The 18,150-nt window shown below is 66.0% G+C and overlaps 1 protein-coding gene across 1 annotated transcript; it reads right to left on the bottom strand.

Annotated features, from left to right (window-relative positions):
* Nucleotides 1-2,542: 2,542 nt before the first annotated feature.
* On the bottom strand, nucleotides 2,543-17,720 carry VSTM2L (V-set and transmembrane domain containing 2 like; the record flags this gene model as incomplete). The annotated part of the gene is made up of 4 exons (XM_082325529.1): nucleotides 2,543-2,854; nucleotides 5,997-6,047; nucleotides 7,321-7,490; nucleotides 17,612-17,720. The coding sequence occupies 4 exons, from the start codon at nucleotides 17,718-17,720 to the stop codon at nucleotides 2,543-2,545; spliced, it is 642 nt and encodes a 213-aa protein (XP_082181655.1).
* Between the last annotated feature and the right edge of the window lie 430 nt (nucleotides 17,721-18,150).

Genomic DNA, 18,150 nt, shown 5'->3' on the forward strand with positions numbered 1-18,150 from the left:
CTCCAGCCACCCTCCCTGGGGATGGGGAGCCGAGAAACCCGCATCCAGCCGCCTCCTCCGTGCACAAACCCAGCCAGGAGCAGGGGGAGACCCCCACAGCCGGGGCTGGGGCACGGCCCCACACGCAGCCCCCGGCGTCGGGCGCTGCCACGGGGCTGCTGGGTCCTGCACGCGGATCCGGCGGGGTCCTCTCCTCCAACTCCCACTCCCAGGATTTCATATAAACTCAGCAAAATTAATCTCTTCTAATAAAACCTGTTATTTTTAAAGCTTGCCTCTAGGTTTTGCAAATTACTAAACCACACAGCAATTTGTTTACTCTCCATTTGAGGTGATTTGCAGCCTTTCACCCTCCCCAAGCAGCTCCAGCTCTTCGTTTTCCTCCTCTGTAGACTGTTTTTTACTGCTCCGGTGGCCAATGCCTCCCGCTCCTCCTCCTCGCCAGCGACACGGCTCCCTGGCAAGGAGCAGCCCAGTGCAGCACAAGCCCCCACGGCTCTGCCGGGGAGAGCTACGGCTGTTATTGCTTCTGGCAAAACAGAATTTCCAACAACAGCCCCTTTGCCCTCCAGCTGCTTAATATTTTTCTCCTGACAAAGTACCCTGCGTGTTTACAGGCTCCTGTGCCGTGGGCTCCCCGAGAGCGTGGCTCTGCAGGCGAGACCCACAGCGGGCGGCAGAGGAGAGCGTGGCTCTCGCTGTGGCCCGCAGTCACCCCCGCACCGTGCCCTTCCTCTGCCGCCGGCACTGGCTGATACCAGGCCAGCAGCTTTTGATTTTGTTACTCTAACACATGACAAATCGCTTCATATCAGCAAAGTGAGAGGCAAGTGCTACAGAGCTCTGGGGATTAATAACCTGCAAAGCAGCCAGGGGACTCCTGGCAGCTGGGGCTGAGCTGGGCACTGCTGATGCTGGGAGCTCCCCTCCTACAGCAGGGCAGAGCCCAGTCCTGGGGGGCAGCCAGCACCCCCGCTTCAGGGACCCCAACCTCCCGCCTGGCCGGAGACAAGGCCTTTGCTCCAGGAGCCCAGGCAGGGGTCGGGACTGGCACCCAGTGGCACGGAGAAAGGCCAGAGCCCCAGCAGCCCACCCAGCCTCCCCACTGCACCCAGCGCCCCGTGACCACGGTGCGGAGCAGCCCCCACTCACCCGGGACCCGGCCGTATCCTGCACCCACAGGGCAGCATCACCCAGCTCCCAGGCAGGGCAGGGAGCTCCCACCCAGCTCCCCAGCTGCAGCTTTTAAACGCTCTGAGCCCTCAGCTGTGGGTGATGATGCCCAGCCCCAGCCCCAGCCCCAGCCTCAGCCCAGCGCCCAGCAGCCCCCGGGGGCAGCCCCAGCCCTGCCACCCCAGCTGTGCCCCTTCTTAGCCAAGACAGTGCCAAAGCCACGTCCCCTCGCCATGCCAGGGGCAGAGACCACAGACCCACAGAGGCTTCGTTTAAAGAGCTTTATTAGCTGCAGCAGGTCTGTTGGTGGCAGGCGTGGCGGCGTGGGCGAGCGGCAGTAGGGGAGCAGCGCCTGGCACCCGGACGGGGAGACCCGGGACCCCCCTCTCCCTGCCCGTGGCCCCATCCCCAGCGGCGCTGTTTACCCGTGGGGGCACTGGGGATGGACTCTGCCATTTGCACTGCGACACAGGAGCCCGTGAGCCGGACCCTGCCCGGGGCGGCACGGTGCCGTGGTGCAGGAGGAAGGGGAGCTGGGCCGGGAGCGGGGGGCCAAGAGCCGCACCAGTGGGGGCAGCAGGGACGGAGCGAGGGCAGCCAGGGCTGACGGCCGAGCCCCGCTTCCTCCGTGAAATGCAAAGGGCCAGGAGGAGCAATGGGTGAAAGCAGGTCCAGCTCCAACGGCACGGCTCCCTGGGCACACACGGACCGCGGGCAGCTGCCTGGCTGGGCGATGCCGCGGCACAGCCCGCAGCACCACAGCTGTGCTGGGAGCGTGCCGGGAGTGTGCCGTGCCGTCCTTCCTCCACCGAGCTCAGGCCTTGACGTGCTGGGATGGCTTTGGGGCAGGCAGGGGCAGGGAGAGGTGATATACACGGTCTGTAAGATGGATGCTGGAACTTATATATGCACTGCGGGGCTGGAACAGAGCAACTAAACTGGGCCTCCTACGGGAATGGACGGTCGGTTCTGCAAAGCACAAGGGAGGGCAGGGAGGGTCCCGCGGGCAGGGGGGGCCTCTGCCGGGCACGCAAAGCTGGGGCACAACACGGCCCGTGGCACCGCGGGCGGCAGCAAGCAGCAGGGCGCCCACCCACACGGGGCCAGTGGGGATGGGGACCACCAAGTGTGGGCGCACGCCCCGGGCATGGTCCCAGCGATGCCCCCCCAGCGCGGACTCGCTCCTGCTCCCACACAGCCCTGGCACCGCTGAGCCACAGGGCTGGGGAAGAAACCGAGATGGCAGTGGCCAGTGGCGGGGGGGGGACAGGGTGGTGGGGCCAGTCTCTGGCGGGGGGCGCGGGACCCTCGCCGGCTCCGCTGAGTCCGGGGCGGCGGGGGGCTCCGGTGTCCCCCCGGCACTGCCTGCCTACAGCACGCAGGAGGCGTCCACTGAGCGCTTCTTCAGCTCCTTCCCGGCTTTGTGGTGGTGGTGGTGGTGGTGCGCGTGGGCTGAGCCCGGCGCAGCGGGGTCCGGCAGCGGGGCGCCCCGCAGCTGGGTGTCCTGGGGGTGCCCCGCGCCCCCCGCCGCCTCCACCCGCAGGTACGCCTTCACCTTGTGGTGCCGCGCCTTGCCGTCACTGGAGTCGATCACCCGGCACTCGTACGTCCCCTCGTCCGCTGGCTTCACCCGCGACAGCCGCAGCTTGTGGGAGATGTTGCTGCCAACCACCTTCACCACCTGCGGCGGAGCAGACGGGGGGTCAGGCGGCCCCCAGGACCCCCATGGCCCCAGACACCCGGCCCAGTGCCACCCCTGACCGTACGCCGCCGCGCCGCGCCCCAGCCGTGTGCTGGGGAGGATGCGGCGAAGGATGGCGAAGCCAGGCGGTCGGCGTGGGAGGACCCTGGCCCCAGTCCCAGCCCGCGGGATGATGGAGTCCCCAGCGCACACCCGGCCGTGCGGGGCTCGGAGATCGATGCGGAACCACGCCGGCTAATTAGCTTTTCTACCAAATTGATTCGCTCTCAGTATTTATCACCCAATGAAATTTAAGACTTACTCACTAGCCAGAGCTGCAGCTGCTGTTGGGCTGGGTCAATAAATCAGATTTATAACCCGCCCCGAGGCCCCTGGCTCTGTTCCCTATAATCACACTGGATGGCAAAGGCCATTTTTCTACTTGCCGCCGCGTTTGTTAGCTGAAGATTTTATGGTGTTTAGAAATGGGGCTGGGAGCTGCAACCAAAAAGCCACAAACTCCTGGCCCAAAAGGCAAAGGAGACAGCACCGACACGCGGGCGGCAGCGCGGGGATGGGGGCCCCGTCACCGGCCCCTCCGACGGGCTGAGCCGCCGCAGCCGCCAGGGCAGCCAGTGCCTGCACACGCGTGCACATGTGAGCACATGCAAGCACGTGTGAGCGCACGCGAGCAGCTGCGCCCAGCCGCCCTGCACGCCGTGGGCTGCTGAGAAGCGGCCGGTGCTGCATGTCGTGGCCAGGGCCGCCCCAAAGGGCGGCTCTGGGGCTGCTCAGAGCCCACGCACAGCCGTGACCACCGATCCTGCGGCGCCGGGGATGGGGGTCCGGGGCGGCTGGTCCCGCAGCAGGGCAGTTTCTCCAAGGACGGGACAAGGCAGGATCTGAGCTGCACCCGAGACGGGGCAGGGGCTGCGGGGCGGGAGGGAGACAAGCGGCCGGGCCCCGGTGCGAGCGTGCCAGGGCACCGAGACCGTCATGAGAAAGGAACTTCAAAAAAACCCCTTTGTGTCAGAAGAGCAAGGAGTCACTCACCGAAATTAATGGCTGGGACACTGAGAACTCATAAAAGAAACCAAAACTTGCTGGTGCTGCCAGCGGCCATGGAGCCACTGCCCAGCGGGTCACCGAGCCTCAGCCCGTGGCTCTGTTATGAGTGGGAGGGATAATTTTATGACTGGTTGCAACGCTCACGGCTTCGCAGGCTCGGGCAGGGCAGCGACGGCCTGCACTGCCCCGCGGGAACGGGGGGAGAGACCCCTGCACGGGCCGGACGGACAGACAGCCGCAGAGGTGCCCAGCCCCAGCACAGCACTGCAATGTGCTGCTGCTTGGCGGCAAAACAATGGATTTAAAGAATTCAAGGCGGGGGGAATAAATGCAGACCCCATCGTATTTGCTACTGCACGGCAAAGGGCAGCAGCAGTTTCCCTCTGCGCATCTCCGCAAAGCGCGGTGGCTCTGGGCAGAGTCGGTGCCGGTGCCTCCAGCTCCAAGTGTGTTTTGGCGAATAGAAAATGGCCATGGGGGTGCCTGGCGCGGGGGTTTCTGTGTATGATTTACGTCGTCTCACGTTGTTTGACGCTGCCGTTTGTTCTCAGTCAATTGCCGCCGTGGCTGTAATGCACGTTTTATCAGAACCGCTCGTGGTGGTGTCTCACCCGTGTTCATTTATCTATCATCTCCTCCATTCCGTAAACACTTAATAATCAAGGACATTTAAAAGAACAAAAAAAAAGCTTTAAAGCTCAAGCCTCTCTCTGCTGGCTTGATCTGGAGGAGGTGACAGAAGTGTCACACCCCAAGCATTTCAAAATAAATCCTGGTTACACATGCACACGCATCGATTACATTCCAGCGTGCACTTAACTGCCTAATTATGCTGAAAAATGCAATGGCCGAGCTGAGCGGGAGCGCTGGCCCCGGGGCGGCTCCGCAGCCCCGGCAAAGCGCTGCGCCCTGGAGCGGGGCTGGGGTGGCACGGGGGGCCCAGCCGCGCTCCCCAGCCGCGCGAGCAGCGCTTTGCAGAGCGTCCTGCCAGCTCCTGCTGCCCGCGGCGGGCAGCACCGTGCCCAGGGGCTGGCAGCGCCCGGGCTCTGGCCGCTCCTGCAGCAGCCCCAGCGCTTCGCTGCTCGCGGGGCGGCGAGCCGCGGCACCCCGGCGAGGGACGGATCCTGGAGGCGCCTGCTGGGGTTTGGACGTGGATCGTGGGCGCATCGCGGTGCCCATCACAGGAACGGTGACAAACGGGGCTGAAATGTCGGGGAGCCACGACACGAATCGATCAAAGGGGGTACAGTGCCCGTGGGGGATTCATTGCCAGCAAGAGAATCTACACGGGCTGATCCCCCCAGATGGGAGATGAGAGGCGATGCCCTCCCTCAGGAAGCTTTTTGGCATTTCACCTGCCGCGGCACTCCGTCATTTCCCAGGGATGAGAGCCGGGCAGAGGGACTGATCCTGGGCACGGGGGACGCTCGGCCCTGAGGAGCCATGGCGAGCCCCGTCCCCCCTCACTCGCTCAGTGAGGGAAAAATGGAAGAGCCAGAAGAGCCAGGGCAGGGGCGATGGTGGGAGGCGCTTTCCAGTATTGCTCTGTTTCTGTGGCACCCCCAAACACGGAGCCCCCCGCGGTGGGGAGGGCCAGCAGCTGGGGGGCACACGCCTGACAGCGGGAGGCCAAGAGCGCTCATTTTATTTAACTGATTTGTGTCTCCTCATTCTGTTCACGTGAGCCTAAATGGCTTTGGGATGCTAATGCAGTGAGTAAATTAGATAATTTTCTGTTTAGTGTAAATGTGTTCCTCAGATGCCGACAGGAGCCGGACGGGGCTCACGGTCCAGGCTGGGGGGGGAACGGGGGAGCCGCCCCTCACCCTGGCAGCTCCCAGCGCCGAGGCTGGGGCGCATCCAGCACACCCACCCCGGCATCGCCAGCCCGCGGCACGGCAGCACCGGCGAGACCAGTGCACCCCCCCGCCTCCCGGCCTTGCACAGAGACGCAAACCCCAGGAGACCCTCCTACCCCGCCAGCTCCACGCAACGCTGAGCGCCGGCATCGCGGGGAAATATTCCAGCCGAGCCCTCGACCGGAGCCCCTGCAAGAACCATCAGCCAAACTCACGCTTATTTTTGTCGCGTCCTTCCCAGGCTCCTCCTGCGGCGATGCTTTCAGCTGTCGGGAAGAGCAGGATGGGGAGAGAGACCAGAGAGGGAAGAGAAACGGTCAGCTCAGCTGGGAGGAGGCATGAGCCCACCGGACCCCTGCCCACCCCCGGGATGGCTGCCCCGAGCGAGGAGGAGGAGGGAGAAGGGAGAAGGGGGCTGCTCAGCGCCCACAAACCCGGGCACCCAGGGCAGATGGGAGCTGCACAGGGCAGCCGGGGAGGGGAGGGAATGGCAGCGCCGGAGCACCGGGGAGGACGGGGTGCTCGCCCGCGGGTCCCCGCCACAGCTCGGCTCCGTCAGCGGGTGCTCCCCACAACCTGGGGCTGGGGATGGAGACCTGCTCACCATGGCATCGCCACTGCGGCAGCGATCCCTGTCCCCAGCAACCCCAGCCCCTTCACAGCCAGCACCTGCCCCGATCACCATAAATATCCCCAAATCGGCTAGAGGGCCGGGCAGCGCCCTGGGTCCCCTTTGGCAGCCACCAGCAGCACCAGGGCCCAGGCGTGCAGGGTCCCCGCTGCGCCACGCAGCCCGCTCCCATGCCCGCTCCCCACACCGGCGTCCCCACCGCCCCGTGCCCTGCCACCCCTCGCCCCCGCAGCCCCCGGGCCCCCAGCAGTGCTCCTGAGGCAGCGCTTCCCCGATGCTTCTCTCAATTTATGGTAATACCAGTAGCAGCGCTGCCAAAGACACAATAATAAAGGCTCATTAAAATACCTAAAGCTGCCTTCCCATTATTTGGCCCTTATCTCTGTGTGAACAGAAAGAGAAATAAAGAGACAGCTGTTTGCCGAGACCGATACACACGGAAATGGAGAAAACAAGGGAGGGCGGGGGGGTGGAGGATGCGGGGACGGATGCAAGGGGACGAGTTCGTGATGAGATGGGAGAAGGCACAAGCACAAAGACAAAGCCTCTGCCTGGGATCGGTCCCGGGGGATGGGCTGCGTGGCCCCTTGGCTAATTGGGAAGGGCGGCCAGGACAGCCTGGCCTCACCGGCCCCGGAGCACCCTAGGCGCAGCCGGACGCCGTGCTCCCCACACGTGGTCCTGCGCCGTGGGACCCCCAGGCTCCTCTCTGCCTGTGAGCACAAAGCAGAGCGGGGTGAGACGTTTGCAGGTTGGGTCAGCGCTGGGGACACTGCTGCAGGATGGGGTCCCCCCGAGCCCCAAGGGCTGCCGCAAGCGAACCCCCTGGGCAAGCGTGGGGGAGGGCTCTGCCCGGCGATGCTGTGCCCAGCAGCGCGCTGCCAGAGGGGGAGGACGGTGGGCATTACCTGGTTGGAAGCCCACGTCTGTTTGTCCGTCCAGTCCTTGTGGTTGCGGACATACCACCACTGTATCTCAAGGGAGTAGGAGGGGGAGCCGCTGCCTCGGAAGGAGCACGCCATCTCCACGTCCTCGCCTGCCTGGGCCGTCATGTCGTGGGGGGTCTCGGTGAAGAGGGCTGCAGGAGACAGAGCGAGGGCTGCGGGAGCCTGCGGGGATGCACCACCGCCCCGGCGAGGGACGATGCCGCTGGCCACACGAGCAGGGTCACCAGGAGCACCCAGACCCTTCCCCGCCCAAACAGACCTGGCACCCTCGGCACAGGGACAGGTCCCTGCGGTGCAGGTGGACCCCCCATCCCCGGCTGCCCACCTGTCCACCCCAGTGCCCCCTCCGAGCCTGGCAGAGCTGCCCGGCCCCCGGCACTTGGCAAAGAGCAGCGGGAGGAAGGGCAGGGAGCAGGAGCCTCTGGCCCCCCTGCTCCACGCCGTCCCCCGGGACCCCCCGCCCCAGAGCGGGCAGGGGACCCCACATGCCTCCAAGATGTAATAAATAAATAAAGCGTGATCGCATCTCCGCTTAGATCAGAGCATAAATGAAAAACAAATCCTTGTTTAATGCGGCCCCCAAACAGTCTCCCACATGCCATATGATTTGCTTTCCTCGCTCTAAACAAATATTGTTTGGAGATGTAATTAGAATTCTTTTCATCTCCTCTGGAGAGATTATTGTTCCTCTGTAAAGACGGCCCCGGCGTGCAGGTCACCAGCAGATGTTATTGTTGCAATCTGCGGTGGGCACAGGGGGCTGAGAGAGGCCAGAGGCCAGATCAGGGTCCCGCTGTATCCGCACTGGGTGCCCCGTGCCCTCCCGTCTTCGCCGGCCACCTCATGCTGCCGGCGCTGCCGGCTCAAAGCCACCGTGCAGGTCCCTTCGGTGCCACCGGAGCCCCCGGGACATGTGTCCCATCGGAAGCAGCATGCAGCTCCCCAGGGCTTGTCACCGAGCCCTGATCCCCTCTGAAAACGAACGATTACCAGCCCAGATGGAAAAGTTAATACCTTTAATATCTCCCTGTCCCTCCGGATGCATGAAAATCCCATATACTTATCGCTTTCCTTTAATCCATTTTAGCAGGGGAGCTGAGGGAAATGCCCAGCACAAGGGGTTTAACAAGCCCTGCTCTCCCGGCAGGGTTCCCAGCACGGCTCCTGCAGCCCCGTTCACCCGGGACCCCGGCGCCAGCAGCCGTGTGGGCTCCACACCGGAGAGCAGAGGGAATCCCGGTGGTTGAAGGTTGTGGGAAGAGCAGGAGGGTCCGGCACTGCCCGGCACTGGCTGCTCCTCGGCACATGGCAAAGGGCTCATCCGTGCTCCCGCCACGGCAGTGCCGGGGCCATTACATCCAGCCATGAACCAACACTTGCACACCCATTCCCCGCCCCTGGCCCAGGATCGGGCTTTTGCTCCGCAGGATTCCTGATGGCAGGAGCGACGGCCGAAGCCAGAGGGTCCCGGCAGACCCCACACCAGCCCCCGGGGACCCTGCGGTCCTGGCTGGGCGTGCGGAGCAGAGGTGGGGGCGACGGCCTGAGGGCTCCAGCCATGGCCAAATTACTCCAAACACAATTAAAATCTGCTCCCACGGACGGGAATTTGGCAGATGAGCGCAGAAAAGGCTTGATTGAATCAAGCGCCTTCTTTCTTTCAGATTTTAATTGGGAAGCGTATGTATTAATTAACCCCAGGGCTCAATTGCCTCCGAGTGCATCCAGAGGAGGGCAGGTCCCGCCGGGGACCCCCCACGAGGCAGCCGCTGCCCTGGGAGCCCCTTCCCATGGCCCCCGTGGGGACCGCAGACCCCACCGCATCCCCCACATCCCTCCCCACACATCCCGGCCCTTCGTCCCCTCCTCTGCCTCGCTGCCCTCCCCCTCCATCCCAGCTTCCCACCCCCGGTCCCCGTGCGGGGAGGGGGCTCCAGGACCCCAGTGCCAGGGGACGCCCATGCAGCTCCTGTCCGCAGGGCACGGGGCTGGGCTGGCCCCCCCCGGCCCCAGCATCACCCCGGGACACCCCAGCCAAGGGGCAGCCGGGCCACCGCCAGCGCAGCCCCCAGCCCCAGGATCGCGGCAGGACCGTCCTGCATGGCACCACGAGAGCGGGACGTGGTGGGCGGCCGGGGAGAGGTGCCAGGAGAGCTGGCTGAGGCCAGGACAGCTCGTCCCCCGGCTCCCGGGGGACTTCCACTCCCCGAGTACAGATGAGTTTTGGGTGAGCGGGGCAGCCTGGGGCGAGGTCACCTCCTCGCTGCTTTTCAGCTGGGAAAGATCATTTGATGTGTTACAGGGAAAAGCAATAAAGGCTCCTAATAACTGCAGGTCACCACGTCCTGGGCAGAGCAGCCAGAGCGTGGGAGCGAGGGGGCGAGACAGGGACAGATGCGTCTGTGAAGGAGAAAGCGGCACGGCAGAGCAAATGTGAGATGAGAGACGGACAGACAGACAGAGAAACTCCAGGTGATGGGTCAGTGAGAGAAAGGAGATACCCAGGGGACGGACAGTTCACCTCTCCTGCTCCTGCCGAAAAACGAGCGGGGTCTGATGGAGGGGGATGGCAGCTCCCAGGGGCAACGAAGCCCTTTCGCCGGGAGAGCCGCTCGGGAGAGCCGGGGCTGAGCCATCGGGGAAGGAGGCAGAGGCATCTCAGGGCTCGGTGACTGCAGGAACAGGTGACCAGTGCCACCAAGGCACTCCTTTGCTGGGAGCAGATGCCTCTTGGTCTATCCGCGCTCACCGCACAGGGCACAGTCGGTATCGGGTGGGCCGTGGAGCCAGTCCCCACCCGGGAAGCCGAGAGCCCAGATGTTTGCAGAGTGGCTGAACTCCAGCAGGAGCATTTAACTGTGCTTTTTTGCAGGGCGTGCTAAAAATCACCCTTGCACTAATCTGACATGCATCTCTGTGGCCAGCACAGCCACAGCTCAGCCCCGTGCAGGCTGCAGCCTGAGCCCCGGCACAGCCACGTCTGCCAGGCACCCTCCCTCCGGTGCACCGGCCCACGACCCGGTGCCTGAGCAGCAGCTGGCCCAATGCCCCCACCCCAAGTGGCAGCAGATGCCAAAGCAAAGGGCAGGACCATCAGACCCGCAGCTGCTGGCAAGGGTAAAATAAAGAACTGCCTCAACGACAGCTGTTCGGGCCCTGCCTCTGCTGGGGCAGCGGACTGGCGGCTGGCACCGGTGCTTCGGAATGACCTCTGGAAGTGATGGGCAGTTTGGGGACCCTCTGGAGGCCAGCTGGAAGGGAGCCGTAGCGGTGGGGCAGAAGGGCAGTGAATGTCCATAGAGCCACCGTGGGGCTGCCGGGAGGGGACACCTTTGGGGAGGGAGAGAGGGGCTGGTCCCCATCCCTCCAGCAGCACCACGTGCCCTCCCCGATGGACGCGGTGGCCCCCGGCCGCCCGGGCAGAGGCAACGCAGCGGGGATGGGCCTCGCTGCACCCCCAGCCCCAGCCCTGCCCTTCCGCAGGGACCTGGGCAGAGGGGATCCGGGCCCCCCCGGGCAGCCCCCAGCCATCAGCAGCCCCACAGCCGGGCACAGACCCTGCACCAGGGCGGCCGAGCTGCCCGGACACCGCTCCCACCGACAGCGCTGGCAGGGACAGGGGACAGCCAAGCTGCCAGAGCTGACCAGTGCCCCAGCCCCCTGTCCACCCCTGGCCCCCCATCGCCCAACACCATCCCTCTCCCCGCCGCTGACATTGGTGCCGCGTCCTCCCAGCGGAAGGGAGGGGGCCGGTGCCGGGCTGGCTGCTCCGCATGCTTTATGGCCTGCTACCTGTCATAAACTGAGAAAATCAGGATCAATAAATCTTCCAGGAAACAAAAATCAGGGGAAATAAAATGAACTCAATGGGGAAACACAGATAAACGGAATTGAAAACGCCTGCTGGGACAGCTTGGTGCTCTCATAAACCGGAGATATACAGGCTGCCGCGCTCCCTCCCCACGGCGGGCAGGATTCATTACCACAGCCCCCGCTCGGCACGGGCAGGAGGGCTGCCGGCAGGCAGCGGGCAGCGGAGAAGGGGGCCCCCCCCCCCGCCCCGTGCCAGGGGCAAAGGCAGGCCGTGCATTGCCCCGGGAGCCTGGAAATGACCCGCTGGACCCCTGCCCCATCCCCCAGCATCACCCCCAGCCCCCGCCCCGTGGAGCACGCGAGGCCACGCAGCGCCCGGGAGCCTGGCCAGGACCACGCCTGCTGCCCACTGCCCACTGCCCACTGCCCACAGTCTTGGTGCAAGTCTCCCTGCAAGGAGCCGTGCTGGCTTTGCCGGACCCCTCACCACGGCCCACACAAGGCACCAACCGCCGGCTGCTGGGACAGCCACAGCTTAAACAGCGATGTGGGCACGCAGACAGGTTAATGTTTGTGCAAACATGTATTGGAGGGCGATTAAATATGTATTGGACATTTGCAAATGCATGTTAATCACCCAGTTAGTGCTCGCGCTTGCTCTATGAGTTATTTACCCCACTGAACCATTACAGCACTGGTCAATCAGACGCTTCTTTCTCCACCTAACCGAGCAGGAGCCCCTCGCCAGAGCCACAGCCAGGCCAGAGGGGCGGCATGTGCCGGGCGCGCGGCAGTGATGGGGGCTGGCTCCGTCCTGCACCGGGCAGGGACGGGGCTGGGGAGGCTGGGAAGCCCCCGGCCCCAGGGGAGCGGGACCGTGCCACCGGAGCAGCCTCTGCCGCCCCTCGTCCCTCCCTCCGGCTGCCGCTGTTATGTCGTGGGCTGCGATCAAGTGTGGCTTATTCTTCCCTTCACAAAGCTCGCAGTCATAATTCATGGTTTATTATGGTTCGGTGAGTCAAGACACTCGGAGGACTAATTGCCAGCTCAGCCTCACGCTCCCATCATCCACTCCCTCGGTGGCCCCCTCCCCATGCCCCGGCAGCAGGAGTCTGCCCTGAGACACGGCGGGAAGGGAACCGGCTCTGGATGGGGCCCCTGCAGCCCTGGGTCCGCGCTGGGGCGAGGAGCACCCCAGCCCCAGCCGAAGGCATGCCCCCGGCAGCTCCGATGGAGCCTGGCCCCAAGCAGTGTCAGCAGCCTGCGTCCAGGCGAGCTGGTCCTCACCACCACCCAGACCTGCCAAGGGTACCAGCGGGTTGGTGCTGCCATCACCGTCCACCTGCCCTGGGGGCTGCACCGCTCTCACACCAGCTCCCCACCACCCGCAGCTCCCAGCCAGGCACCGCCAGGGCCCCCCGCCACCACGGGGCAAAATGAGAGGCAGGAGAAAGCAGCCGGCACTGCCAGGAGAGCCAAGCTGCTCCCTCCCTGCCTGCCGCGGAGCCTGCACATGAAGAGCCCGCGGAGGGGACCCTACAGGGCTGCTGAGAGCCGTCCCCCCCACAGCCCCTGTCCCCACACTCTCCAGCTCAGCGCCAGGGCTGTCGGCCGTGCTCAGCCCTCCCTGGGGATGGCTGCTGAGGGCCTGCTCCTGCTCCTGCCCGCTGTCGAGTCCACTCAAACCCTGCCCTGCATCTCGGGCACGGGGCTGGCTCCCTGACCTGCTGGTTTGCACCTCCCTGCACGCCCACACCGCTGCAGGAAAAGCAAATGCATCTGACAGCAACCGCAGCCGACAGCGCCTTCCCCTCCCCAGGTACCCGCGTCCCCCCCGGCTGATGGAGAGGGACGGTCTTGGCTGCAGAGGCACCGACATCCAGCCGGCAGCAAAGGCACTTGTGGCACATCCCAGCACGTGCACAGGCAGTAACCCGGGGAGGGACGGACCCTCCTTGGTGCCACGGGGCCCCTCCACCCCTCGCTTCAGGCTGCCCGTGCAGGAGTCACCCCAGGAGATCAGAAGGCAGAGGAGGCATCACCCTGGATGGGCCTGGGAGCAGAAGCCTGGGTACTGCTCCAGCGCGCGGGCTGCGCCAGGCCCACGCTGTCCCCACAGCGGGGACACGAGCGTTGCTGGCGTCTGCTATGCAGGTTGGGCTAAAACCTCCCTCCTCTTCCCATCTGCCCGTTAACATCTGTGAACGAATCTCCTCCTGACAAGCCTGCGAGCAGGGATGCTGACCTCGGGTCACCAAAAACACATCACGGCGACAAACCAATGCATAAACACAGCGGCGCAACGGCCGGCATCACCGGCGAGAGCAGGGCAGGCAGCTCCGACTGCAGCAGCTGTGCCGGGGCAAAGGGCTTCGGCAGCGAGCGGCTGGCAGCGCCGGGCAAGGGCCAGGGCTGGAGCCCAGGACGGATCCGGCCGCAGACGCACTCAGGCAGCTCTTGGCTCTGCTGGCGGGTGCCGGCCCGGTGAGCACCCAGCCAGTGCCGAGCCGCTCACAGCCTGGCCCCGGCACCGCGGGAGCACTGCTCTCCGCCGGCAATCCTGCAGTTGCCCTTTGCAAGGGAAGCCCCAGGCTGGAGCGCCGCCAGCGCCGGCCGGGGACGGAGGGCTCCCGCCGGCACGCTGGGGACGGGAGCGCCATTTCTCTGCCCCTATTTACTGTCACATTAGCAGCAGAATTAGCTCAAATTTGCAGCATAAATTAAAAACAAAAAAAACCCAGCTAATTTGGTGATTGTGATCAGGCCAGAGCTCACCTTGCCAGGGAGCTGGAATTAACCTTGAAACCTGCGAGTATTTCCAACAGTGAACCATTACGGCTGCGCTGCCCCCGGCTCCTGCCCTCCCAGCAGCCTCCCCGCTGCCCAGGTTTTTCCGCCACGGCAGAAGGGACGCCAGCGGTGAGAATCCCCCCCAGCCCAGCCCTGGCTACGCGGAGCTTTCCGCAGGGAAGGGGACTGGCTGCTCCCAGCTGGCTCCCGAGGAGCCGCAGTTCTCAGACAATTCCCTCCCGAGGGGAACGAGGAGGAGCAGTTATTTGATAGTATAAGCAGCAAAAAACTAAAATGGCCTGTTAGGACGGCTCCCGGCGGGACCCTCGGCAGTGCTGTGCAGCCGTCCTTCAGCTGCCACACGCTTTGGTGCCGGTGGCTGCCAGGGGATGGTTCCCAGCCGGCAGGGCGCCTGGCAGCGGGCAGGAACCAGGATGAGGCCGACAGGAACTCTGCTCTGCTGGAGATCGGTCCCCCCGGTCTCACACCCAGCACCCAAAACACGAGCGATTGGCACCAGCAGCCGCTGCAGAGAGCGCTGCCCACGCCGCGCATGGTGCCGGCACCTGTCCCGCAGAGCCGTCAGCCCCAGTGCTCGCGGGCACAGCACCCTCCTGCCCCACAACCGGTGGGCTCGTCCTGGAGCAGCTCTGTGCGGAGCACGTGCTGCGAGACACCAACGCATCCGGCACGGCCGAGCCCAGCCAACGGCCCCGGTGCCTGGCCGCACGCCGAGGGGGCAGCCGCACGGGAGACAAAACCGCAGCCGGGGGAAACGGCCATGGAGAAGAGGAGCCCGGACACAGGCAGAGCCGTCAGCAGATGGGGCCAGGCGGGGCTGTCCGTCCCCAGGCGCACGAGTCCTTCCGCACTGTGAACCAAAATCCCGGAGCACCCGCGACAGGGAGAGCACCCGACCAGGTCCCCGCCTTGGCGCCCGCCCGGCCCCGAAGCGGGGAGCGAAGTGGAGCCGCCAGCTCCCCGGCCCCCTCCGGGTCCCCGCTCCCCGCCCCGGCACCGCCGCGCTGCCCGCAGCTCCCGGACCGCGCGCAGCCACACCGGCTGTTCGTTTGATTTGCTGCCTCGCTCACAGGGAACGTTATGATTAAAATTAGCTGTCACTGTCCTAACGTAATAATTCCCAGTGTCTGGCCCATCGTCTGTCAGCTTCTTCAAGGGAAAAGAAAGCACAGACATTTGATGAGGAGAGGTGTCAGAAGTAATTGCGTTGAATGACTGCACGAACAGCAGCAGGAAAAACACATCGGGTGAAGAATTCCCATCAGGAAGCATGAAAAAATCCAGCAGAATGCAAAGTGTTTATGGAAGTAATTGATAGAATAATCATCGGGGTGTGTGAGAAAGGAGAAGGGCAGCACCCCGGGGAGCCGGGGCACCACTCCCTCCAGCCTTCAGCCCTCCAACAGCGGCTTTATTGACGGCGAGACACCAGCGCTCGCAAACGATGCAAGGAAGGAGCCAGGCTTCTCCTCCTCGGGAATGCAAGCTGCTCACCGAACGGCTCTCCCTGCCCTGCTCCGGTAGCCGGCAGGCTGGGAAGGTGGCTGGAGCTTCCCAGTTAGCGCCGGTTTGAAAGCCGATGGCACCAGCCCAGCATGCACAGCCTGTCTGCAACGGGGGGCATGAATAATTGAAGGCGCCAGCCTGAGGAGAGGAGCGGCGAGAGGCAGCACTGTGGGTAGGGGAGGGATGGCGAGGAGGGATCCTGCGGCTCAGGCGCTCTCCTGGGGGCAGCGGGGCAGACGGGGCCGATCCTTGCTCCAGCCAGAGCCTTTGCTGGGGGGGCAGGGAAAGGACTTTCTTTGGCTGAGACTTCTCCCTCCCTGAGCAGCCCCGGCTGCCATGCGAGGGGAGGCACGCTGCTCACGCCTGCAGGGAGGCAGGGTGGGGGAGCCGCCCGCACCCCGAGGGGTGGTCACCGCCGCCCGCCGACGCCGGCGGAGCGCACCCCGCTCCCGTTCGGCTCCCTCGCTGCATCGGCTGCAGACAAGTTAAAGATAAGAGCGAACCCGCTCCCGGGCCGCGCCAGACCCTCGTGGCGCAGCAGAGGCTGCTCCAGGCTGCCTGCACTGGGCAGAGATGGCGGCGAGCTCCGGACGCTGCCTGCTGCGGGCAGAGCCTGGCAGGACCTGCCCACCCCGCTGGCCATGGCCGAATCCATCCCGCCAGCCCTGGCCCCTCTCCCGCTCCGCGCCCCCGACCCACCGGGCTCTGGCAGCGTGGAGGGAAAGCTGTACCGGCGAGTAATGAAATGATCAATCTCCGATCTGCTAAACAGCAATTTATACAGGTTTTCAGCACACACAGCTTTTATCAAATTGGTATTCACCTACTGAACACAAATGGCTTATTATACATGACCCACTTATTCACTGCTTTTCAGTATCGTTAATAAAGGTTTCTGTTGTGATTAAGTGAGTTGCTGCAGAACTGCTCACAGTAGCAAGCTGTAATGTGGCTCCGAAGTGCACTCGCCCTCCCAGAATATTTCTTCTCCTTGGCTCCCTGCTCCCTCGCAGCGACCATTTCACTATTTATTTGCCTATTGCTGAATTTCTGAGGGGAGCGGCAGCGGCTAATGGAGGCTCTTCGCCCACATCTCCTTCTGGCACGCCGGGCCGGCGGGTCCAGAAACCCTCCTGCCTCTGCCGCCCCAGCGCAGCGGCGGATCACCCCTTCCCGGCGCGGGCAGGCACCCGCGGCCCACGCACCGCATCGCTGCGGGACGCCGCACGCGGCGCGGCCCCGAGGCTTCCGGTGCCTGGAGGCTCCTCGGGGCAGAGAGCAGCTCCCGTCCGCATGCCAGCAGCTCCGGCACCGTGCGAGGGGGGCGGCTGCGATCCGGGCACCCGGCTCGCACCCCGCGGTCGCTCCTGGGGCTCGGGTTTAAACCCACCCGTGTCAGAGAGAAGGAGGCTCTCGGCGCTCTCCCCCGCGGGGCTCTGCCTCGGCACCCACGGGCGGGAACCGCCCCCCTTCCCCGGCCCCCGGCTGGACCCCGGCCGGGCTCGGCCGCACGGCGCCGGCGGAGGAGCCCCGCAGGCGGGGAAGGGGAGCCGGGAGCGGAGCCCCGCTGCGGCCGCTGCCGCCGCCAGCGCGGGGTGGGAGCGCACGGTGATGCGCGGCGCCGTGCGCGGGGAGGCGCGGGGAGGCGCGGGGTCCCCGCTGGCACGGGGGTGCCCGCTGGCACGGGGACGAACCGTGCAAAGCCACCCGCGCTCGGCAGCCCAGCGGCGAAGCCCGAGGCCGCCCCCCGGGCCCCAGGGACGGGAGCGGCGGAGCACAGCCCCGGCTCGGCCGGACCGCCCCCCCCCGCCGCTCCCGGCTCCCCGGACCGCGACGCGGTGCTGCCCGCGGTACCGGAGCCCAGAGCCGCCGCGGGCACCGGCACCCCCCCCCCCGCCACCCCCCGTCCCGCTGCCCGGGCAGGGGCCGCCCCGAGCCGCCGCCAGCCCCGCACGGCCGGGCACCGGCACCCGCGGGGACCGGCAGCGCCGGGGACCGCGGGCGACCGAGCCCCGGGAGCGCTCCGAGCGCGGCCGACCGCCCCCCCCCGGGGCGGCCGCCGCCGCCAGAGCCCCGGTCCCCGCGCCGCCGCCCCGGCCGCCGCCCCGCTGCCCGCGCTCACCGCTGCCCGCCGCCGGGGCGTCCCACGGGGGGTGCCGGGAGGCGGCGCCGAGCTGCAGGTAGAGCCCCAGGTAGTGGAAAATCCCCAGAGCCAGGGCCAGGGCGCCCATCTTGCCGCGGGCGCGTCCGTCCCGGGGGCGGCGGCGCCGCCGGGCCGAGCCCTGTCCCCGGGGCTGCGCCGCGGTCCCGCCGCCGCCGCGCTGCGGAGCTCTTCCCTCGCGCGGAGGGCGCCGCGCGCCGAGGCGGTGCCGCGGCTCGCCCGGAGCCTCCCCCGCCCGGCGGAGGGATCCCGGCCCCGCGCGCACCCCCAAAGTTTTTTCCCACGGTTCATTCTTAAGCCGCGCGGGGCGGGGCGGGGCCCGCCGCGCCCACGCGAGCCCCAGGCACCGCCCTGCCCCGCGCGCGGGGCCCCGCTCCCCGCCGCTCCCGCGGGGCGGCTCCAGCACCCGGGACAGCGCCCGCCGCCGCGGCCCCGCGGAGCCACCGCGGGGCGCCGTGCCCGGGGCGTGCGGGGCCCGGGGGTTGCGGTGCGGGGCCCGG

This window comes from Platalea leucorodia (assembly GCF_965183815.1).
Source record: "Platalea leucorodia genome assembly, chromosome: 13".
In the NCBI taxonomy this organism is placed as follows: Eukaryota; Metazoa; Chordata; class Aves; order Pelecaniformes; family Threskiornithidae; genus Platalea; species Platalea leucorodia.